We start from the raw sequence: 24,549 nt of genomic DNA, 5'->3' as shown, positions 1-24,549 counted from the left end.
GCGATGTCTCAGGCCCGGCACCTGTGCCTGCGTCTATCCCTCCCCGGCATCCGCCTCTCTAGTAGAACGGATGCCGGGTCAGTATCAGTGGCCCCTTCTCCCCCGGGGCCGGTCCCCACCGGCCCCGTACCTGTGAAGTTGCAGGCCGGCTCCTGCGCGGCGATATCGCAGGAGCCGACCTGTTCGGGTGACAGCCGGGAGCCTAATGAGGCTCCCAGGCCTGTCACTGCTGTATTAGTATTGCGGCTGGTCTCTATGACCAGCCGTAATACTAATAGACAGAATGTCCCATAGACGGCAATACAGTTGTATTGCCGTCTATGGGACTTGCAATCAAGTGACAGCAGGTTCAAGCCCCCGGGGGGGAATAAAATAGTAAAAAAAAAAAGCTTTAAAAATATAAATAAAAGTTCTAAATCACCTCCTGTCCCTAGAAATATATATATATATATATATATATATATATATATATATATATATATATGTGTGTATGTATTTATCATAAACCACCGGGGTTTTTTTCAATACAAGGTGATCTAAGCAATAGATATTCCCCAAAATGGTATAACTAAAAAGTACAGCTGGCCCTGCAAAAAAAACACACTCTATGCATCCCCGTAAATATTTTACCATTTTTTGCTTCAAAATTTTTTTTCCCTATTTTCCTCCTCTAAAACCTAGTCCGAAAAATACGGTAACTTTTGTCTCCTCTGAAAGATGGATTATTATCCTTTTCTGCAATACTGTACCGAGAACTTCATGTTTTTAGTATGACAATATCAGAACATGTATTACCTTAGGCTTGTTCTCCAGAATGTTCTTCATTCCCATCAACAGTCATTAAATTGCTCTTCAATTTAAAGCACCATGTTTGTACGTCTCATTTCGCTCGCTACAAGTCCTACTCTTTTACATACGGTATGACTCAAACTGACTGAATTCCCATGAAAACTAAATGATCCATGTAAACTACTTTTATTGACATAACAAATTAATGTTATTAGATCCTATTAGTGTTAAAATTCTAAATAATTTGTATTCCCTCTTTACAATGTTGAAACATGTCTGTACCAATTGCAGTTTCACTAAACCAAGCTAAATCATGATAGTACTACAACCACCGAAAAAGGTTAAATCTGGAAAGAATTATTATTGCTTTTTTACTATATAAAAAAAAAAAAGTCTCATTGGTGGAAAACAGTCCATATGTAGGCTGCATGTTCCAGACTTACTATGGTCATGTGTATATAGGAATCACTGTAACAGTCAATTATGATGTAGTGACATCTGAACAGCCTTATCACTACAGCAATGAACTGACATAACACTATCAGTTCATTAATATAGCAATCGGGCCATTTGGGAGCTCAATGTATCATAACTATGATGCAGTAACTTCTATGCACAGCTGAACAGTTTTTCATGGACGGGATAAATTTTTTTTTTTTTTGCACTTTATAGTTGAAAACATAGACAACTATTGTTTAACTACCAATGGTGACTTGCTAATACACAATATGAACCAAACCTCAGCCTTATCCTTAGTGCCAAATGACTGTCTTTGTGCCCCACAGTAATCAATCACAGTACAACTTTTTTAAAGAGCACTATAAAAAATGAACAGGTGTTGCACAAACCCGTTGAAGTTCGGGTTCGACAAGTTTGGCCGAACTTTGCCCAAAAGTTCAATTTGGGTACCCAAACCCTAACTCTAACTTGGTGACCCAAAAATGGCTGTAAGATGTTTATAGTAAGGGGTAGAAGGCTGAAAAATGAGGGTAACAACAGAGCAAGTGCCCTGCAAAAAAAAAAAGGGGTCACATGTCCCATCTGGCCAGTCACAGCCATGCCCAACAGCTTTAGGGATGAGCCAAACCCAAACTTCAGCCGTGAAGCAATGTTCGGCATGAATCCAAACTGTGCAATTCAAGTTCGGTCACCACTAGAAATGAACACTGTACTGTGCTTTTTTGCTATGGGCAACAAAGTTTTATAAATCGCCCCTGCAGCTTTTTGCCAAGAACTAAAACGAACTGGTAACAGTAGACCAACAGAATTCGGTCAAAGTTGTGGTTGCCTCTGAAGCAGTAGCATGACTGCATTAAGACCTTATAACCATTATATTGATTTTAAAGGGAACCTATCTCATGGTAAATGCTGTCCAACCTACAGGCAGTATGTTATAGAGCAGGAGGAGCAGAGCAGATTGATGTATAGGTTTGTAGGAAACTATATGGAATAACATATTTGTCCATTGAAATCTCTACCCTTTCTATGCAGACACGTCAAGAAGGAGGAGGTGACAGCTATCTCTGTATACAGTGTCATACATGGAGGGCTGTCAGTCACCGAGTAGGACCATTCCCTTGACTTCTCAGCATAGAAAAAGCAGAGCTACAAGAAAATGACAAGTTATACTAAATATATTCTCACAAGTCTATCAATCTGCTCAACTTTTGCTCTGTACCATGCTGTCTGCAGATTGAGCAGCATTTTCCATGTGACATGTTGCCGCCTTAACCGCAACCAATGGCCAACATGATGCACTTGCCTTAAAATGCTCCTACAATATTATTGCAAAATAACCATGTTGTTCAAATGATCCTATGTATCAAAATTACATAAACACTGTCAGTCCTTCCTCTCTGTGTCTTTAGTTACATCTTACATGAATGTATATTCTGATATTTAGGTTTTAGATAATTTTGTTTTGATAATTTTACAACACTAAATTTTGCATTTGCAGAAAAATCCAACTAAAAAATAATCTAATATATGGTATATTTGATATTACTTGTAAACAACCAAAATTCCTTTCATTGGAAAATGAACAATGTGCCATATTTTAAGGTCACAGTTGGTTATTCCCTAACATTTTACTCATTTATAATACATATCTACACAAGATGGCCTAAAACACATTTTCTTCTACATACACATATGAATGAAGAAGAATTATTTTCCAGTATTTGGCCAGTTTGTTCGTAAATTGAAGAGAATTTCCACATCCTGTGGTGCCAGCTTATAGACTCCAAGTTCATTTAGAGCTGCTGTAGCAGAGGGCACCTTGTTATTAGTAGATATTTTATCTGTGCCCTGTGCTGCACACTGTAACACATCCTTCAGGAGTAGTGCAGACCCAACACTAAGATTCAGAATAATGCAAGCTTCTTTTACACTGTAAAAAAAAAAAAAAAGGAATTATATTATGTATATCCTGAAATATTTATACGAATTCTAACTAGCATAAAATATAACTTTTATTTTGATCAGCTAAAAATAATATAGCCAGGGCTATTAAAACAAACAAATAACAAACACACCAGCAGGCGTGATTAGGACAACTCCCAATACACTCTTTCAGTATGTGTCCCCACAGACTGCTGGCGCAATTATATTGATTTAAATGAGCATCCAGGGAATAGTAAACTAACTCTCTGGCACATGCTAGTAAACACCACTTTATAGGTTCAAGAATAAGAGGTTGTTACTCTAGCTGCTGCCGTAGCTGTATAGGATAATCATCCCCCCATTACCCTGCTCTGATATCTTGCATAGAGCCCTGGAGCCTATTGACACTCATGCACACTTACACACATGCCACCCTATGTAAGCTAGGTGCGGCTTTTTTACAGATTAAGTGTGCATACCAAATGCTGGTCTTAGTAATTTACTGACATTTATGCTCTTTCACTATGTCCCTGCCTGTTCAAAATAAACTACAGGTATCCAGGTTTAAGATGCGCATAATAAAATCTCTCAACGCGTTTCAAAGTTAAACTTATCATCAGGAGAGGATGTAAATCAAAAAAATAATAAAGATGTAGTTGCGGTTAAAACCGCATTTCCCGGTCCCTGATGGTGGGAGCCGGTACGGAGTGTCTGACGCTGACTGCTGCAGCGCTGGGGTTTAAATAGAGCCCAGACTGCTTCTAAGGATACGCCCCCTCGACATCATTCGGGTCTCCGCCAATCAGATTGCAGAGTCTCCGTGCGGAGGATAGCTCCTCCTTCTGTGGGCGTATGTTTGCCTCCGAAGCGTCCAAAATAAACAGCGCTGTTACTGTCTATGGAAGAGGAACCCGAAGGTAGGTATATATCATATCTGACAGATATTGGGAATGAATCGCTCCACACCAAAACTCTTTATTGCCATTAATACGCAAACACACAACTCCCTGCATTTATTGGCAGGTGAAAAAGATCGTGTAGCATATAGATAGGTCTGAAAAGTGGGCAACACCCTGCGTTTATTGACGGGTAAAAATACCCGCCTAGCATACATATTCATTTAGCGGAAGTTCAAAAGGAACCATGATAGGGGGACATTTCTGAGAATCAGTCCCATCATCACTTCAGTACACTATCGATGCGAATAAAAAATAAAAAATGTTTAATCTAATCATTTACAAGATTACTGCTACGGTAAAAGGACTTAATATGGAGTTAACCCTATCCCTACCATAGTGTACTGAGAGGAGCTATAGTGAAAGGACTTAATATGGAGTTAACCCTATCCCTACCATAGTGTACTAAGAGGAGCTATAGTGAAAGGACTTAATATGGAGTTAACCCTATCCTTACCATAGTGTACTAAGAGGGACAAGTGCCTCAAGACATGCCTTTCCCTCATTGTTCCTATTTCCTGGGTTTTTATAGGTTAGAGAAGATATCAAAATTAGTGGAGTATATCCAGCCCTACTGTCTATTTAGTCTCAAATAAATGGGGCAAAGGAAATTTGATCGTTAAGACCTTTTGGTCTTACACATTGGAATTTAAAGATCCACCTCGCCTCGTGTTGTAACAAAAGGCGATCCCAGTCACCTCCCCTTGTGGGTTCGGGTACATGTTCAATACCCTGAAACTTCAAAGTTTCAGGGTTGCCACCATGATACTGCCACACGTGGTTCGATAAAGTTTTATCCTCTTTCCTGTTGATATAACCAATATGTTCCAACACTCTCTTTTTGAACTCACGTCGGGTCTTTCCGACATAGTTGAGTGGACATGGACATGTGACACAGTAGATCACTCCTGCCGTCCGGCAGTTGATAAATTGTCTCGTATCATAATGGATGTTAGTCGTTACGCACAGTACTTGATTCCCTTTCTGTATGTGTTCACATGCCTTACATGTACCACACTTGAATGTGCCGTGTGGAATACTGCGATTTAACCACGTTTTCTCAGGTGCAGCAGGTCTAAGATGGCTATGTATCAATAGGTCACGTAGGTTCCTGCCTCTCCTGTACGTGACACTAGGTCTTTCACTCACAAGGGGTCTAACCTCTGAATCCATTGTGAGAATGTCCCAATATGATCTTAAGATATCCAGTACATTCTTATATCCCCGGTCATAATTGCCTATTAATCTGACAATTTTATTGTCACTAATCGAACGTTGTTTTGGTGTAAGTAGTTCTGTTCTATCTCTACTCTTTGCATCTTTTCTTGCTTTGAGTAGTAATGGGTTAGGGTAACCTCGTTGCCTAAATCTGGCTCCTAATTCTTCTGATTTTTCTTCAAAGTCCTCCAAGTCCGAACAATTCCTGCGAACGCGCAGAAACTGTCCCTTGGGTATGCCTCTCCTCAGGGGTGCTGGGTGATAACTATCCCACCTGAGGAGAGAATTGGTCGCTGTATCTTTACGAAATAGGTTGGTTTTCAACTTGCCAGATTCGTCGACTGTGACAGTGATGTCTAGAAAGGTGATGGTGACCGGGTCTATAGTCGAGGTGAATCTCATGTTGATGTCATTATCATTCAACTTTTCCACAAAAGTGTTAAAGCTCTCCACTGTACCTGTCCACAGAATCAGCACGTCATCAATATAACGTAGCCAGAGCGAGATATATGGAGTCCATTGTTCGTGCTCTTCTGTAAAGACGAGGCGCTCCTCCCACCAGCCCAAAAATAAATTAGCATAAGTCGGGGCTGCAGAGCTCCCCATAGCGGTCCCCCGCTGCTGGTGGAAGAAGCGCCCGTCAAACGTAAAGTAGTTTCTAGTCAGCACAAATTCTAGGAGCTCCAAAATAAACTCGCCATGGTCTGTTAGCTGAGTTCTCCTACTCTGTAGGAAGTATCTAATCGCCGCACACCCCTTGTCATGCGGGATCGAACTATATAATGCTTCAACGTCTAGAGACGCTAGAAACGAACCTGGTGGAAGATGGACGTCCTGTAATTGTCTCAGGACGTCCATCGTGTCTCGGGCATAGGAGGAAAGAGATGACACGAAAGGGCGAAGCACCCTATCTAAATAGATGCCCGCCCCCTGCGTCAGTCCCCCTATGCCCGAGACAATGGGTCTTCCTTTAAGGGGAGATACCCCTTTGTGGAGCTTCGGAAGGCTGTAGAAAGTAGGCACAGTGGGAGTTCTATTTTCCATGAACGCCAGTTCTTTTTTGTCAATGAGGCCAATTTCAAGGGCCCTTTTGAGGATGGAGTCTAATTCCCTTTTGAAAATACTTGTAGGGTTGCTATCAAGGACTCGATAAGTCTCTTGATCTTCTAACAGTGACAAACACATTTTTACGTATGTATCTCTATCCATCAATATAACGTTCCCGCCTTTATCTGACGGTTTAATAACAATTTTATCGTTATTTGATAGATCCTTTAGAGCCATCATTTCTGTACGTGTCAGGTTATTGCCTTTCATTAGGTCAGATGTTTCTACCCTAGTCAGGTCCCTGATCACCAACTGTTCAAAGATTTCAATGGAGCTATTTTCAAAGACCGGGGGTGCGCTAGTACTCTTTGGTTGGAGGCTTGTGAGTGACTTAGTCTCCTCTATGCCCTCCCCCTCCCTCCATAGTTCTTCCAACAGTTTAAGATTTTCAAAATCCTCAGGGTCTATCCCCAACTCCTCACATTTTTTCTTATTAATTGCGTTCATGTATTTCATCCATTTTAGCTTTCGTGTGAATAATGAAATGTCCTTTACCCATGAAAATAAATCAAATTGCACTGTTGGCACAAATGACAGGCCTTTTTTGAGTACATTATGTTCCTCTGATGTTAATTCATGGCTTGAAAGATTAACCACCTGCATTTCGTTAGTTCTATTTAGTGTTTCACAAAGGGGATTGCTCTTTATTATTTCTGAGGTGGATTTGGTTCTCCCCGACCCCGTAAAAAATACTGTGTGATCGGGGGACCCCTTGATAAAAAACCCCCCTGTTCACTGTTCTGCTGTGGGTTTCTAGAGGTCCTAGTGGCTGGACTATTAGAACGATACTGGTTCCTGCTGAATCTTCCCTTATTTCTGCTCCTAGCACCGGGAGGACGTTGGTTACGTTCAGTATCTGATGTTTCAAATTCGCTAGAAGAAATATCACTTTGGTTTCGGGTATTTAAACCCACATAAGCTCTATTTTCTTTAAACTCGAGCAAATCTCTCTGGAATTGAAAATATTTCCTTGATTTTATCTGACTGGTATATCTCTCTATATTAGATTGCAAATCTTTTTCTTTCTTACTAAAATCTACTTCTGCTGAGAAAGTTTTAGCTTTAGTAATCACTTCCTTCAAGTTTAATGACAACTTCTGAAGGTTATCTTGCTCTTCCTCAACTAAAAGCGCTATCAGTCTTAGGGAAGATTCAGTGACCTCTTTTTCCCACTTTTGCATTAGTTGTTGTGATCTAATCCTTTTCGCAGGCAGTATCCCATTTCTCAGTCCCCTAGGGACTATCTTATGTTGTAGGTAGTTTTTCAAGCCCTGTAACTCCCACCATGAATTCACGTAATCTCTATAAGCCTTAGTGAGTAATTTAAAGGTGTCTTTCATGGATGTGGGGAGTTCACTACCAACGTACTCCTTTTCGGAAAACACACTTTTGGCTTCCTCTAACCATTTATCGGTTTCAAAATTCTCTGATAGAAAACTAGACATGATAAACAGATATTATCTGGTTCTTGTTAGACTGCCTCCTATCCCAACTAAGGGGATACTAGCTAAATTCTATTTGACAAAGAGGGGCACAAAATGCTACCTTTAAACACACGAATTCTAACTAGCATAAAATATAACTTTTATTTTGATCAGCTAAAAATAATATAGCCAGGGCTATTAAAACAAACAAATAACAAACACACCAGCAGGCGTGATTAGGACAACTCCCAATACACTCTTTCAGTATGTGTCCCCACAGACTGCTGGCGCAATTATATTGATTTAAATGAGCATCCAGGGAATAGTAAACTAACTCTCTGGCACATGCTAGTAAACACCACTTTATAGGTTCAAGAATAAGAGGTTGTTACTCTAGCTGCTGCCGTAGCTGTATAGGATAATCATCCCCCCATTACCCTGCTCTGATATCTTGCATAGAGCCCTGGAGCCTATTGACACTCATGCACACTTACACACATGCCACCCTATGTAAGCTAGGTGCGGCTTTTTTACAGATTAAGTGTGCATACCAAATGCTGGTCTTAGTAATTTACTGACATTTATGCTCTTTCACTATGTCCCTGCCTGTTCAAAATAAACTACAGGTATCCAGGTTTAAGATGCGCATAATAAAATCTCTCAACGCGTTTCAAAGTTAAACTTATCATCAGGAGAGGATGTAAATCAAAAAAATAATAAAGATGTAGTTGCGGTTAAAACCGCATTTCCCGGTCCCTGATGGTGGGAGCCGGTACGGAGTGTCTGACGCTGACTGCTGCAGCGCTGGGGTTTAAATAGAGCCCAGACTGCTTCTAAGGATACGCCCCCTCGACTTCATTCGGGTCTCCGCCAATCAGATTGCAGAGTCTCCGTGCGGAGGATAGCTCCTCCTTCTGTGGGCGTATGTTTGCCTCCGAAGCGTCCAAAATAAACAGCGCTGTTACTGTCTATGGAAGAGGAACCCGAAGGTAGGTATATATCATATCTGACAGATATTGGGAATGAATCGCTCCACACCAAAACTCTTTATTGCCATTAATACGCAAACACACAACTCCCTGCATTTATTGGCAGGTGAAAAAGATCGTGTAGCATATAGATAGGTCTGAAAAGTGGGCAATACCCTGCGTTTATTGACGGGTAAAAATACCCGCCTAGCATACATATTCATTTAGCGGAAGTTCAAAAGGAACCATGATAGGGGGACATTTCTGAGAATCAGTCCCATCATCACTTCAGTACACTATCGATGCGAATAAAAAATAAAAAATGTTTAATCTAATCATTTACAAGATTACTGCTACGGTAAAAGGACTTAATATGGAGTTAACCCTATCCCTACCATAGTGTACTGAGAGGAGCTATAGTGAAAGGACTTAATATGGAGTTAACCCTATCCCTACCATAGTGTACTAAGAGGAGCTATAGTGAAAGGACTTAATATGGAGTTAACCCTATCCTTACCATAGTGTACTAAGAGGGACAAGTGCCTCAAGACATGCCTTTCCCTCATTGTTCCTATTTCCTGGGTTTTTATAGGTTAGAGAAGATATCAAAATTAGTGGAGTATATCCAGCCCTACTGTCTATTTAGTCTCAAATAAATGGGGCAAAGGAAATTTGATCGTTAAGACCTTTTGGTCTTACACATTGGAATTTAAAGATCCACCTCGCCTCGTGTTGTAACAAAAGGCGATCCCAGTCACCTCCCCTTGTGGGTTCGGGTACATGTTCAATACCCTGAAACTTCAAAGTTTCAGGGTTGCCACCATGATACTGCCACACGTGGTTCGATAAAGTTTTATCCTCTTTCCTGTTGATATAACCAATATGTTCCAACACTCTCTTTTTGAACTCACGTCGGGTCTTTCCGACATAGTTGAGTGGACACGGACACAGACACAGTAGATCACTCCTGCCGTCCGGCAGTTGATAAATTGTCTCGTATCATAATGGATGTTAGTCGTTACGCACAGTACTTGATTATTTTGGACGCTTCGGAGGCAAACATACGCCCACAGAAGGAGGAGCTATCCTCCGCACGGAGACTCTGCAATCTGATTGGCGGAGACCCGAATGATGTCGAGGGGGCGTATCCTTAGAAGCAGTCTGGGCTCTATTTAAACCCCAGCGCTGCAGCAGTCAGCGTCAGACACTCCGTACCGGCTCCCACCATCAGGGACCGGGAAATGCGGTTTTAACCGCAACTACATCTTTATTATTTTTTTGATTTACATCCTCTCCTGATGATAAGTTTAACTTTGAAACGCGTTGAGAGATTTTATTATGCGCATCTTAAACCTGGATACCTGTAGTTTATTTTGAACAGGCAGGGACATAGTGAAAGAGCATAAATGTCAGTAAATTACTAAGACCAGCATTTGGTATGCACACTTAATCTGTAAAAAAGCCGCACCTAGCTTACATAGGGTGGCATGTGTGTAAGTGTGCATGAGTGTCAATAGGCTCCAGGGCTCTATGCAAGATATCAGAGCAGGGTAATGGGGGGATGATTATCCTATACAGCTACGGCAGCAGCTAGAGTAACAACCTCTTATTCTTGAACCTATAAAGTGGTGTTTACTAGCACGTGCCAGAGAGTTAGTTTACTATTCCCTGGATGCTCATTTAAATCAATATAATTGCGCCAGCAGTCTGTGGGGACACATACTGAAAGAGTGTATTGGGAGTTGTCCTAATCACGCCTGCTGGTGTGTTTGTTATTTGTTTGTTTTAATAGCCCTGGCTATATTATTTTTAGCTGATCAAAATAAAAGTTATATTTTATGCTAGTTAGAATTCGTGTGTTTAAAGGTAGCATTTTGTGCCCCTCTTTGTCAAACTGAAATATTTATAAATATTTATTCTATATAGTTTTATCTCCTGTTGGTTTGCATAGATTAAGATATTTTGGCTTGCATAAATTCATACTCACTGCTTAAAATAATTCTCTGGCCTTTTGCAGTAATGTGAAAACAAAGGAAAGAGATTCCGGGACATATCAAACTGCAGTTGTGCTGCTCCCCCTTCATTGAAATGATTGGCCAAGATGACCTGTGATGAATACAATTAAGCAAAGATTACTGGCAACTCAGTTATCACAGTACCTTGTCATCTGCAGTTATCTTGATAAATACTTACATCTTGATAAATGAATAAATCCAGCTTCTCGGCAAGCATCTGCCAAACACTTTTGAATAAAGTATGACAAAGCTGTTGTTCCAATTGAAGGAGACGATCCCTGAGTGTCAGTAGCATTGGGCATGCTGAGCTGGATAATGACATCACTGCTTGTTCTGACTGTGCTGGCAATGACAGCCACCTGAAATGGGCACATGAGAAGTTAGTACACTTTTTTGTGCCAATGGCATTTCCAGATAGATAGATAGATAGATACCTTTCTTTCTTGTATATCTTTGCACCTTCTTTGACTTCTCGAAAAACATGTTCTACCTGACGTGATAACATATCATTTTTAAGTCTTTCCAAGAGATTAATCATATCATCAAAGACGGAGATTTCCATGGAAGCTAGCTGTCCAAGTTGTAGCTTGCTGCTCGAATTGATGTCAGTGCAAACCTCCAGTGCAGCCTGCTGCAGCTGTAAAAAGAACTGCAAACAGACATAGTCCAAAATAACTACAAGTGCATAAGCAAACATTATAAACGGCATTTACTCTTTAATCATACAACATTCCCATTGCTTGGATTTCTATTACTGCAGTATGATTCTACATGTTCTATACATACCTGTCCACCTCCTATAGGCTATTCGATATGTAGGAAATACTATGATGAAGCCAGCGGGATTTCTCCCACGCACAGTTAGCTACCCAAACCCCAAATTCTGTATATAATCACCTTTCAGGGGGCCACATCAAAAGACTCAGCTTAGTTCCTATAATTTTTTAAGGCATTAACTCATGTCCTAAAAATTCCATGTTATAAAGCCATAGCCACTATAGTATAGTATATATGAATATATTATAGTCAGTTTTTGTATGCATTTACTCACAATGTTGTCAGCCCAGTCTCCGAGCACAGTTGCAATATAATTGACAGCATTCAGGATTGCGCAGTATTTAAAGCCCAGAAGAGCTCGGCTCTCTTCCTTCATCACTTGGGTTAACCGGATCCTGAAATCATCAACTAAATCCTTCTGTAGCTCCAGAAACTTCAGTCTCTTTTCTGCTGTGGGAAGGTTCTTATATCGGTCTGCAGAAAAAGTTCTCAGTTATAAGTTCATCTTGGACATTCCTTGTTTGCAATTACATCAATGTACATAAAGTGTGTGATATTTTGTAATATTCGGATCTATCCAACTAGTGGATAAGATTTATTTTATATTTATTTATTTATTATATACACAATGGTCTATAGCAAAATATATTGTTAAATTAAAAGTGTATGTAAAAATTATATTTATAATATATATCTTGTTAAAAGTAGAACTCCCACGAAAAGTTTTATTCTTTGGCCTGTGAGGAAGGTACATGGTGTAGGTTATAAAGTTAATTTTCTTACTGGTCAGTGTATTTATGAGATATCCAATCTTTTCTATTCCACTGTTGTGTCATGTGCCTAGCAATGAGACTCTTGTGTGTTTCAGCTCTAAATGTGTATAGATGGAGCTTGTAGATTGAAAATAATGCACACACAATGCCTTATTCTCACATATACTTGGAGTTATAATACTGTAATACTAACAAATTTACATTGCATAGTTAGAGCACATCAAAAGCTTATTCCATTTAGCAAAGGCCAGTGCAGCAGTTAAGAAGCACACAGACCAAAGTGCACCAGGGAAATGCAGCTTCAGGACGGGTTCACACCTGCGCCCAAACTCTGTTAAGCAGGTTTATGTTTTCTGCCAGCAGAAGACGGAAACCTGCATTCACTGCCCGCCGGTGAGCACCCGTGAGCGTTTTGTGCTCTCCGCGGCGACACCATTTTTTTTTTAAATCGGACACAAAGTCCTGCATGTCAGACTTCGTGTCTGATTAAAAAAAAAAAAAAAAGGTTTTCGCCGCGGAGACCAAAAGACGCTCACCAGCGCTCACAGCTGGACACTTTGCAATCCCATTCAAATGAACGGGTTTGAAAAGTGCCTGCCGGTTTCAGTCTCCTGCCCAGTTTCTCGGGTAGGAAACCTGCATAACAAAGTTCGGGCACAGGTGTGAACCTGCCTTACTAGTGAAGCAGTCACATGCTCCATAATAAGGACTGGCCATTGTAGGCTGATAATGTGTTGGAGCTATGTGGTTACAGAATTTGGAAAAGAAGGCAAATAGGAAGTAAATGATGTCTCAGTGACAGAGCAGATGGTTTATCTGCATGGTTGCTCAACTTTAATAAATAAAAAAAGTTGTTTCTTAGAAAAAGCCCTTTACCTCCCTAGGTTCACATCGGAGCTTGGGTTTCTGTTCTTCGGACCTGCTTGGAGACCAAAAAAATGGAAACCCAATCCATTTAAAAAGCAATCAGCATAGACTATAATGGGGTCTGCTAGGATTCCGCCTGAAAGAAGGACTTTTCTCTCTACATTTTTCAAACAGATTCAGGGGCTTCCTCATTCTTCTCTGCCCAGTTATTGACGCTAGGCTGTAAGGAGATATCGGTGCTGAAATTAATGGCAATGATATCTCCAGCTGTGGAGCAGATTCCGGGAAATTCAGTGCAATCATATGGATGAGGACATGAAAGGTCTTCTTTAACTACTACTTTGCAAATCCAGTCAGTTTTTTTTTCTAATGTAGATTGTGAGCTCCATATAGGGATCACAATGTACATTTTTTCCTATCAGTATGTCTTTGGAGTATGGGAGGAAATCCACGCAAACATGTGGAGAACATACAAACGCTTTGCAGATGTGGTCCTTGGCAGGACTCGAATCCAGGACTCCAGCGTTGCAAAGCTGCTAACCACTGAGCCACATGTTTTCCCCCCCCGTGTTTGACATGCAGGACTTTGTGTCTTTGCAAAAAAAGCTGTTTCATGGTGGAGAGGCTGCATATGGACACCGGTGGTTTGCTTTAAAAACCCATTGAGATGAATGGGTTTTTCAACTGACCATATGCAAGCCACCCCCAAACTGTTTTCTGTAATATCAGCAGAATCACGGCGGGCAGACAACAGCGCAAGTGTTAACGCCTTCTCAAAGTGGTCCTTTCACCATCTCCACCAACTGCAGTTCTATGCATCGTATAATAGATGCTGTTTCACCGATTCCAAAGCAGTTTGATTTTTCTCTCTCTGGCCCCCGCCATTCCTGAGCACTCAGCATAGTTCATTCTAATGCCCAATACTGTAGTTAGACTTTATAACGTTAGGTCAGGCAGGAGGAGACAAGGGGGTATGACTCAGAGCAGAACAGTGTAAGAACACTGAGTCACACCACTTTGCTCCTTAAAGAGTTTAGTTAGCATATCAGACACTGAAAATAGATGTGCTGACTGGTCAGAAATGGTGAGGGCTACAAAAAAAAATTAACTGCAGCAGAATAAAGATTAATCAACTAATTAATAATTATCTATAACATTAAATAATGGATATTAAAGGTTGAAAAGTAGTGTTGAGTGAGTAGTATTCGACTGAATACCTCCACGACACAGGAATGCGTGTAATCGGCTAAACACCAAGGGGTTAAACGCATAGAATATTTGAAGCGTTTAACCCCTCAGTATTCGGCCGATTACACGCATTCCTATGCCAGCAAGGTATTCGATCGAATACTACTCACTCAACACTAATGAAAAGAGCTTGGTGAAAAAAAAAAAAAAAAAAGGCTACCTGTTATAACAAGTAGAAGAGTCATAAATGTCTCTGCACAGTCTGGAAATTTCATCTCATCAACATCAGATATGTCTTTGTATTGTGATGACCAAGCAGCCTCTGATGACAGCATAGAGTCCATCTTCTCTAGAGCCACTAGAAAGGCAAAGGAAATTAGAGACATTATTATATTTTCTCGAGACAAATTCATAGCAGCATCATAAGGTTCTTTATTGCTCTAAGTTCAGACAGGATTTGCACTCCTAATATAATCAACTGGATTACAGATGACCATATTTAGCTTATTAGAAAGTGGTTACTTGCAGACCATAATGGGGTCCGCCGGGACTGTTCTCTGCGCCGATTTTAGGCAGAATCCGTAGCGGAGTCTGCTATGGGGACTCCAACGCAGATGTGAACGTATCCTTTGTCAGTCAAGTACATCATTGGTCACTGAAATTTTACAATAACCCTGAAATGTCTGCAGTACCAGAATTAGAATGCAGCTTGGATACAGTTGTTTTTTAAAGTTTTATTTTGTTTTCACATGCAAGTGAAATATTCATAGAACTGCAAAACATCAGTCCAACTCTTTTTAGATAAGCTTTACATTTATACAGTCTAAAGCTGCCTGTCAGTCAATCTGGGGGGCCTGCACCAGCAGGTCACATTATCTGAACTGTAATAGTTTCATTTCTAACGGTATGTTCAACACAGTTGAATTTGGAGCTGAATTTGAGGCGATAGCACTTCAAAATCAGCTTTAAATTCTGACTGAAATAAGTCCCCCAATAGGAGGCAGATGTTGATTTTTCCTCTAGATTAATTTTTTACCTTATATTTTTATGAATAACTTTTTATCTTTTACAAATATTACCTGATCTGTACAATTTATAACAAACTTTTTTTTTAATTCCAATGTTTTAGCAAGACTTGATTACTAAAGGTGTGTGACTGTCAGGTGATGGGACTTCACATTATGGGATCATACATGACACTGCGTAAAAAGTCAGCATGTAGTGATAAAGTTATTTGGATTTTCTTACGTTTTCTCTCCACTGTCAGCCATCGTTGAAAGAAGGTATCCTCTGAAAGGATGTGCATGCAGTTTGGCAGGCTGCTTAGATATCCATGTGCTGTGTGAAGTTCTCTTTGAAACAAGAGTACCTCATCCACAAGGTGACAGAAAAGGACATCATCGTACAACAAACAAGGAATGTCAACAGACAACTTTTCCAGTACCAACATGACAAGTCCTCGAGTAAACTCAATCTGCAGAGAAGACAAACATAAACTGCATGGTCACATGTATAGTCTATACGGTTACATATTTTTACCTTCAGAAGATGTTACACATTAGTCAGATTGAAATATATAGTAGTCCTTTGTAATAAAAATAACAAAATATGCAAGCTGTTTTAGTATGTTAATGTATATTGACTACAACTTGGCTCCCAATTAATTGTTTACACTGAGAAAACATACAAGCTTTTTGTATAGTTCAGTTATAAAGTAAGCTAACATTCCTATAATCTCAATACGTTACCTTTGCATTCACAGTGGATCCTGCCATCTTCAGTATTGGCTGAATCTTCTCATTTAAGAATTTTGTGTGGTTTCCAATCCACATGAGAACCTGCGTAAGGTACCACTCAGGCTGGGTGACAAACAGGAAAAAGAGAACTTAAATATTTTGGCATGGCAGAAATAACACAAAACATTGCGTACACCTCTTCATAATTTAACATTAAGTTAAGCTTTTTGGTGCATGTTGTGGTTATACTCAACGACGTAAAAAAATTGGAAAACCAAACCCAAGAATTGCAATAACATGATAAAATAAATATCCACTTTATACCCTGAAGCTCCAATGTTGTAGCTCCAAACCTCTAGGCCAGCCTTTATTTACTTGACTACAACAACGACATGTCTGTATACACTGCAGCCAATCAATGGTCTTGTGCAGTATACTACAAAGGCCAGAGACTGCCTGCAGCTGTCATATGGTACAGAAGGACATCACTGCTGCAACAAAGTAAAGTCCAGCATGAATAAAACGGGTGAGTATGCCTTCTTTCTATATTTTATCACAATAACCATCTTTGGGAAAATGTTTTCATTAAAGTAGCACTCCCACAGTTCTTTTTTTTTATTCTCTAGTCTAGCCTGTTAGAAAGGTAATGATGTAAACTGTAGTGAAGGAAAACTTTTTACTGGTGACTGTACTTTTGAGTTATCCACTTATAACTAATAGGAATGAATAGATAAATAGACATCCCTTCCACACAAGCTGTGGAGTATCATTTAGAGAGTCATAACCTAAGCTGAGGATCAGAAGGGACTGGATAAGTCCCACATATAGCAACATATGTACATTTAACTGCAGCCTTGTTAACTGCATCTACACTAAATTTTTTCATATTTTCAATGCAGGTATTCTATTAATTTCATTTATATTGTACACTACTGTGACTGTCACATTCAATATATTTATTATGACAAAAATAGAATTAGAAATATAGGAATTGTCTTGCGCTGCTAGAAAACAAATACTCCTTACCTTGCTTAAAACATTAGTTTGTCTGTTACCAGTGAAATGATAACGAAACCTTTTCTGGAGAGGAGATAACATAATCTGAATTGGAAGAATGATCGGAGAAGATGCTGGAAGAGAGTATTTCTCTGGCATTTGCTTAGGCTTACTTATTAATTCATCTCTAGTGATACATTTTAAGGAAATATTGCATCAGAATTTAACAAATACACTTTACAATTATGCAACAGCAAGAATCGCATTATCATGTTTAAAAGGGTATTGTTATTTCAGCCTTTCATGGCCGAAATCAGAATACCCATGTCTCTGCCACATTGAGGTAGTCAGATGCTATGGTTGTTCTAGGCTTCTTCCGTAACACCTACCTACTACTATGGAGGTTATGGAAAGAGTTAAACAGCTTCATATAGCTGATTCTGAAATTCCCATCGGCCACAATATGGCCACAAACATGGCCTGTGTTACACTAGTGGAAATCAGCTTACGTCTGGCGAAGTCTCCAGGATCCAAGTGCACTGTGCTGCATAAAACTACATGGGAAGACCCAGTGGAGCGGTTTCCTATAAAAATCAGTCATATTAGCACTTTCATTTTCAAAAGATTGGACAAATGACAGCTAAAATCAGATTGGTTGCTATGGGCAATGGTCTCATTTTCTTTTCACACCAATTTAGACAAATCCTCTCCATGGCTTTGGGATACACATTAAAGTGAGAGAGGTAGCAACTGCCAGTTGATCTTCCTGGCTTCAATGCTCCTTTGGATCCACTAGGAAATCTTGAAAACTAAAGCCAAGAACAATAGAGGATTAAGACCACTCAGGTCGAAAAATTTAATTTCACATTTTGAAAGTTCTTTGAAGTTGACTTGGGGCATGGATTAGCCTCCTGGGCAACCATGGAGCAAATCCAATAACCACACAAACAGAAAGACTGATACTTTATACCCATGCAGTGCTGGGTACCATTTCTAGAGTTTTAAAAAGGATACGAAATTTGAAGCTTTAGGAGTTGAGTGAAGAGCGTTTCCAAACTAGCATAGACATCTGTTACACTTGATGAGGATGAAGAAACTGGTGTTGGTGGCTGAAGAGGACCAATAAAAGGCCAGTGTAATTGACTTAACACTTCTTCAAAGTCACTGCAACAAAATGAAAATTAGGGAATTAACATACTGAAATGACTGTAATAACATAGCATATATTAATGTACACACTGGCAATACCCAAGTACATTCATATGTACACATGTAGCTGTTGTCAAAGCGGAGGAGAGTGTGGCTGCACTTCAAATACCTCTATAATAGAACCTGTATGTTCTATTCTTTCTCACATTGTTCAAATGGACCATTAAAACCATGTGAAAACAAATAGAATCCATGAAAGTCTATGAGGCTGGAAGTCCATGGAGTCCTGTCATGTAAATGAGCACTTACATATACAGCAACAACTGCTACATACAAGCCTCAAATTCACAACTGCGTGTTTAACTACTGATATTTCAGTTCTTTTTTTTTTTTTAAATTCTTTATTTATAAACAAAACTAGTAGAATATCTGCAGTTTCACTCACTGAAAATATGTTAAATTGTTGGTTATGCTAGCTGAAGTTAAATTTTCAGTGTCAGTGAAATTGCCATTCTCAGAGCTACAGTAAATCTTTTTTTTTTCCCACTTTAAATTTTTATTATTTTGGCATTTTCCTAATTTGTCATAACATTAATGTGAACAACAACTTTTTCTTTAATTTCAACTTTTTTTAATTGATTTTACATATTCAATATTTATTATGTAGTATAAACTATTACAACAATTTTTTTTTTTTAAACTATTTTGTTTATCAAAAATTAAAATTTCTGCCCCTTACACAAACATATAAAACCCTTATACCCAATTAACAAAGTAGTACAACCCTTCCCCCTCCCTCCAGTGTAATCTATAAGTAGTTCACAGACAAAATAGTAAAATTGGTTTCCAGTTATACAACTATCTATTGTGGGGCTTTTTGGTAACAATGTTTCTTGTTTTACCTTCAGGTGTATACCTGTATATGAAAAGATTTTTGGGGTTACAAACTCTAGAGTAAGCAACGTACAACTGTCCTTGTGAAAAACACGGGCTCTCCAAATGAATGCCGACTACTTTAAGTGATTGACCTTGTGCTTGGTTTAGGATAAGTTCACACAGTGTTTTTTGGACCGGAACCTGAGGCAGTCCAAAATACAGGTAGCTGCAACTGGATGCTGGTGCAGTGTACCGCCAGTGAAGAGGGAGCTGCCGAGAGGAGGAATCTGGCCAGCTGAGGCTCGATACGGGCTGAGGAGGAGGATTTATGACCCAGTCGACGGACCATCCTGGAGCCAGGGGTAGGTGAGCGATGTACCCCTAGTTAAATGGCCAAAATGCTGCTGGGGTCCGGGAGCTCTGAGAGAGTGTTTCTGTACGCCACCATTGCCTTGAACACCCCCCCCCCGTTTCAGTTTCTTATAGCTAGAAATGTAATTGTGGTAGCACCTGAAATCTGAAAATCTCAGCTTTCAATACCACGGATCTGAAACTGAAGATACGGGAATCTGAAGTGACACCCCCCCCCCCACCCTACCCTTTGGTATCTGCTACATTTGTACATGCTGGCAATATAAATGGGCAACTACTGCATTAATGGGAGCAGTCTGTGCACAGATGTGTAGTATACTGTATTAATGGGAAAAGTCTGTTATATCTTACCTTGTTAACTTGTCTTTCAGTATTTTGTGCCAAAACTGAACTGTAGATGTAATGAATTTCAATAGATGCATGCATGATGAATCCTGTAGCTTAATAGCCTGTTCTGTCATAGAAACCAAAGTACTGGCAGCTTCTGCTACATTGTTAGTCATTAGATGTTGCTGAATATTGTCACTGCAATAAATAAATAAATAAATGGTTTATAATAAAAATATTTGCAGCACCTGTAATTAAAAATGTTGGGTAAGATTTAAGCTCCATTCACATCATTTTATTTATTTTTTAACATGCATTTGATATATGTAAAAAATAAGAAATTACTGATAGGTCTCAAAGATATTCAACAAACCAATATAATAAGAAAACTTAACTTTTAATATTGTTCTATATTAAAAACCTCACTGTGTCCAAACATAAAATAAAATATATACCGTATATATTTTCTGCCTAGTTTTATGTATCGTGCGGTTATAAATACAGCAAACCTAAACTTTCATACTTCACTTTTTAAATGGCTTGTGAAACTTATATTCAGGATATACATTAAATATATTGCACATCCAAGTTTACCAAAGCCATACAACATAAATAATTTAGGTTACACTAGGTTCACACCTGCATTTGGTTTTCTGTTTGGTATGTGCGTTTGGGGACCTAATCCTCTTAAAAAAACGATTACTCTCAGAAACCTGTGGACTCCATAGACTATAATGGGGTATGCTGGGATTCCACCAGAAAAGGGCAGAATAATGCAGAGAGAAAAGTCCGGATTGCCTCAATACATATTAAATACAGAGGCCCGACGTGTTTAACCAGAACTTAGAACGCTGGATCATCAAGGAAGAATAGATACAGAGAATGTAAAAAGCATAGTAGTCAGCAGATAGATATATTAGATAAAAATGTCTAAACTTTATAACAAGGCTTTTTGACTAGGCAGCCAAGATTGCCAAAATCATCAGTGTTTGCACCATGTTAGACAAAATTAGTAAATCTGCCCCAGTCTAGCAAAATGATCCATCCAAGTTAATTCTTAATATTAACTCATCTCACTGCACTTTCTAATACACAGGGTTGCAATCTATGTCATAGCCTCTGGTTTACCTTAGTTCCTCAATATGCGAGATCCACTTTAAGTAAGACAAGTGTCTTTCAACTTCATTAATCTGGTCTGTTAGTGCTCCTAAGTTATCCATCCATGGTGAAGCCTCTTCCAGGTGCTTACATATTGATTCACTCACGGTGGCCTCTCTTTTCAGCAGAGAAGCGAGAGCAGACTGTGTATTTTCAGCATTGCTTAAGGCAGCCTGAATACGTTTCGGAGCTTCGGTAGAGACAGTCAAAACCTAAAGATAAAATGCACGATTAAAAATATTTCAGCGGAATACATAACATTTTACAGATAAAATTAAAGGAAGTATTAAAACCATGCATTGATGAAACTCCATTTATTTCAATACAAGAAACACTCTTTCCCTACCTGCTCCTCCAGATGTTTCTTTTCCTCTGCAATTTTCTCAATAAGACTGGAAACTTTCCACAAAGACTTGAAATCGTTTCCAATCTCTTTCTCAACAAATTCACAGACATAATATGGAAGATCACATGTGTCCAGATCAGAATTTACAGGTTCCTCAGCTGGTTTCTCCAAGTCATGGTGGATTGATTTGTTCAGTGCTTCTTCAGCCTCACAAGATGCCATACCTGAAAAATGTACATTTCTCTGTCAATAATGGAAAGATCTAAAAATAAGCTTCTATTTACATCTGCAAGGAGTTTGTATGTTCTCCCCATGTTTGCGTGGGTTTCCCCCGGGTACTCTGGTTTCCTCCCACACACCAAAGACATACTGAGAGGGAATGTAGATTGTGAGCCCTATATGGGACAGTAACTGTCAATGTCTGTAAAGCGCTGTGGAATATGATGGTGCTATACAAGTAAGCATAATAAATAAATAAATTTACTTTTCTGCACTAAAGCAGGTTATAAAAGAGAAGATAAAAAGATCTTTTTATAAAACTATCATCAAGGCCACGCATGAGAAGAACTTTCTCCACTGATGGCTGGAGTCAATCTGTTCTACATTTAGCAAGAATGTTTTTGAGTTTATGTAGCGGTTTCATATGCCTCGGTATATTTGGCCTCTGACATGGGTCAAATTGACAAATGACTACCTGACCCAGAAAGTGGCTGCAAATTTAGAATGCCAAGCAATTCAAGCTCCAAAACGGACATGGCATAAAACTAGCTTATGGAACTCTCCATTTATATTGGACTATCTGAAATACTAGGATTCAATAGCAAGGTCCTTAAAGGGGTTGTTCAGGCAAAAATAGACAAGCTTATCTTTTTAATCAGCCAGGGGCTGACTGTTATAGTCCGGCTTAAATTCTTGTCACATGTGACCGCTGAGGCCAATCAGTGGCTTCTGCGGAAGGGATCTGGTATGTCACAGCCAGTGAGCAGTTTCACTTTGAGAAGAGGCCGGAGCAGAAGGACTAGACAACACTGGGAGGACTCCGGAGCAACGGGGGTGACAGGCGAGAATGATTTTTTTAAATTTTCATTAAAATCTATTTTGCTGGAAGTTCATAGAGTACTGTCATGCGAATGAGCACTTACGGCGATAGATTTACACTATCATTCGGGTTTCCATGCTTTGGGGACCCAAAAAACGGAAACCCTATCCCCTTAAAAAGGTCTTTTCCATCTGCTGATTTTAAGCGTAATAGAGACTCAAACACTAATGTGAACCTAGTGTTACATATACAGCTGCATATAAAAGCTCAAGTTTCAAATTGTGCTTTTAACTAAAGATTTCACAGTTATAATAAGCCTTATAATTAAAAATGTGATTGGGGTAGCACATATAGTCTGAAAACCTCATATCATATAATACCAAAGTTCTATGTTGTATAAAACCGATACAGGAATTTGAAGTTCCCTCATTTACATGTGGTACATCAGTACACTGGCAATATAAATGTGTAAGGATTTTCTCTAGGAACAACATAGGCTCTATGCACACTATAAAGTGCTAGGTTTTTTTTTTCATGGCTAGCACACCGACCCGTTCATCTCTATGGCATTTATATCTCATGTATGTAACAGTAAGCCTAGGGCAAAACTAAGTACAGGCCCTATACCTGTTCGTGTTACAGCCTGTGCACACTACATAAATTAAAAGGATCCATGGAGACACAGGCAGAACAGGGATGTTATATACACGAGTTAAAGGGTTGATCTTCAGGGGCTGTTTTCCACTAAAATTAAGTAAAAAAAAAGTATATTACAATAAAGTAGAAAAAAAACCAAACAAGTGAAAGTGCATGTACACATCCATATAAAAATAAACCTGTGCAAAACACCTCCGCACCCTGTAATCCTTGCTGACTGCTGAGACATTGTCACACTTACGGCTCATCGTGTGAGCATTACCGTAAACCTAACAATTGCTCATTGGTGGATTTTTTGAAGATGTTCTGTAGTAAAAACATTACAAAGAATGAAGCCATTGAGGATTATGTGGATTAGAGTTTTGTACAAAATATACACTTTAGTACCTTCTACCTAGCACCACCACAGAAAAACATGACAAATGACTCATGCAATTCTACATCCATGCAATGGCATGGGCAGACACCATAATATAGTGTACAGGTACACTACAAACAAAATGATGTCACTTAGCCAAGGAGTATGCCTTATTTTTCTACAGATGAATGCACATACAGTAAATGGAATACCTAAATTACAGAATAAAAAAATGGAATATTAAAATTATAAACGTTCTCTATCCAGGTCTATAGTGTGAACCTGTCCTTTAAAAGAAGTTATGTCGTGCCGGGTAGTCACAACCTGCAAAACAAAACTTCCTTGCAGCCACACAGTACCTGGCCCTGATGTAGTGTTCTGAGAGTCAATAGACAACGTTCCCCTTTAAACTGTTGCCAAGCATGTCACCTGCTCTCCTGCAAGAAGAATATGAAGCACTTTCCACATACAAAGCATTATTGAGTACCTGTGTCTGAGCCAAGTCTGCCCTCTGCAGCTGCCCTCAGCGCCAACCAGACAGGCACAGCTGGAGTGCCAGATCACTGGAGGTAGAGCGCTGATGACATCTCACACACACACTGACAAATTTACCAATCGAACAACACGGCAAAAACGTCATTTCCGGTTCCTTTCTTTCTTCTTTTTTTTCCTTCAATCAACTTTGTATAGAGTACAAGTGGCGTACATTTAGTAAATATGGCAGTAAAGGTTGTGTGCGCCGATCTGCCTGGCGATCCTATGCAAAACGGAATTGAGGCAAAAGGTGATTCCATAATAGCCGTTCAGCTCATGGATGCTCGTGTTAGGGCGCACAGACTACATACAAGATCGGTGTGTGTTTCATGAGGCAGAGAATGTGCCAAGCCTTCTGAAATAAAAAACGTATAATAAAGAATGGCTCTAGCCACCATAATCAGCACGCCAGGGATTGTGTTACTAGAAAGAAGGTTTCCCCAACGTATAAGTTTTTTACATTCCTGACAAAAAATGTACAGGAGATTGCCACAGAAAACAGGCAACCGCCCAGAGTGTCAAAACATATCCATCTCC

The 24,549-nt window shown here is 39.4% G+C and overlaps 2 protein-coding genes across 2 annotated transcripts in view; one reads left to right on the top strand and one right to left on the bottom strand.

Annotated features, from left to right (window-relative positions):
• ATXN7L1 (ataxin 7 like 1) overlaps positions 1 to 24,549 on the top strand; it is a 488,131-nt gene that overhangs the window by 107,098 nt on the left and 356,484 nt on the right. The gene's annotated exons all lie outside the window — the stretch shown is intronic.
• Positions 450 to 24,080, bottom strand: RINT1 (RAD50 interactor 1). The gene is made up of 14 exons (XM_075274058.1): positions 23,966 to 24,080; positions 21,425 to 21,648; positions 21,049 to 21,290; positions 19,945 to 20,118; positions 18,211 to 18,360; positions 17,227 to 17,383; positions 16,213 to 16,323; positions 15,713 to 15,938; positions 14,685 to 14,822; positions 11,911 to 12,110; positions 11,294 to 11,508; positions 11,038 to 11,218; positions 10,832 to 10,950; positions 450 to 3,178 (listed from the first exon to the last, which is right to left on the bottom strand). Exons 2-14 carry the CDS (start codon positions 21,644 to 21,646, stop codon positions 2,956 to 2,958), a joined length of 2,358 nt encoding a protein of 785 aa, XP_075130159.1. The 5' UTR covers positions 21,647 to 21,648; positions 23,966 to 24,080; the 3' UTR covers positions 450 to 2,955.

The sequence above is a fragment of the Leptodactylus fuscus genome, chromosome 5 (genome assembly GCF_031893055.1).
Source record: "Leptodactylus fuscus isolate aLepFus1 chromosome 5, aLepFus1.hap2, whole genome shotgun sequence".
Classification (NCBI taxonomy): Eukaryota; Metazoa; Chordata; class Amphibia; order Anura; family Leptodactylidae; genus Leptodactylus; species Leptodactylus fuscus.
The sequence above is the reverse complement of the archived record's forward strand: the minus strand, read 5'-3'. Positions and strand labels throughout refer to the sequence as shown.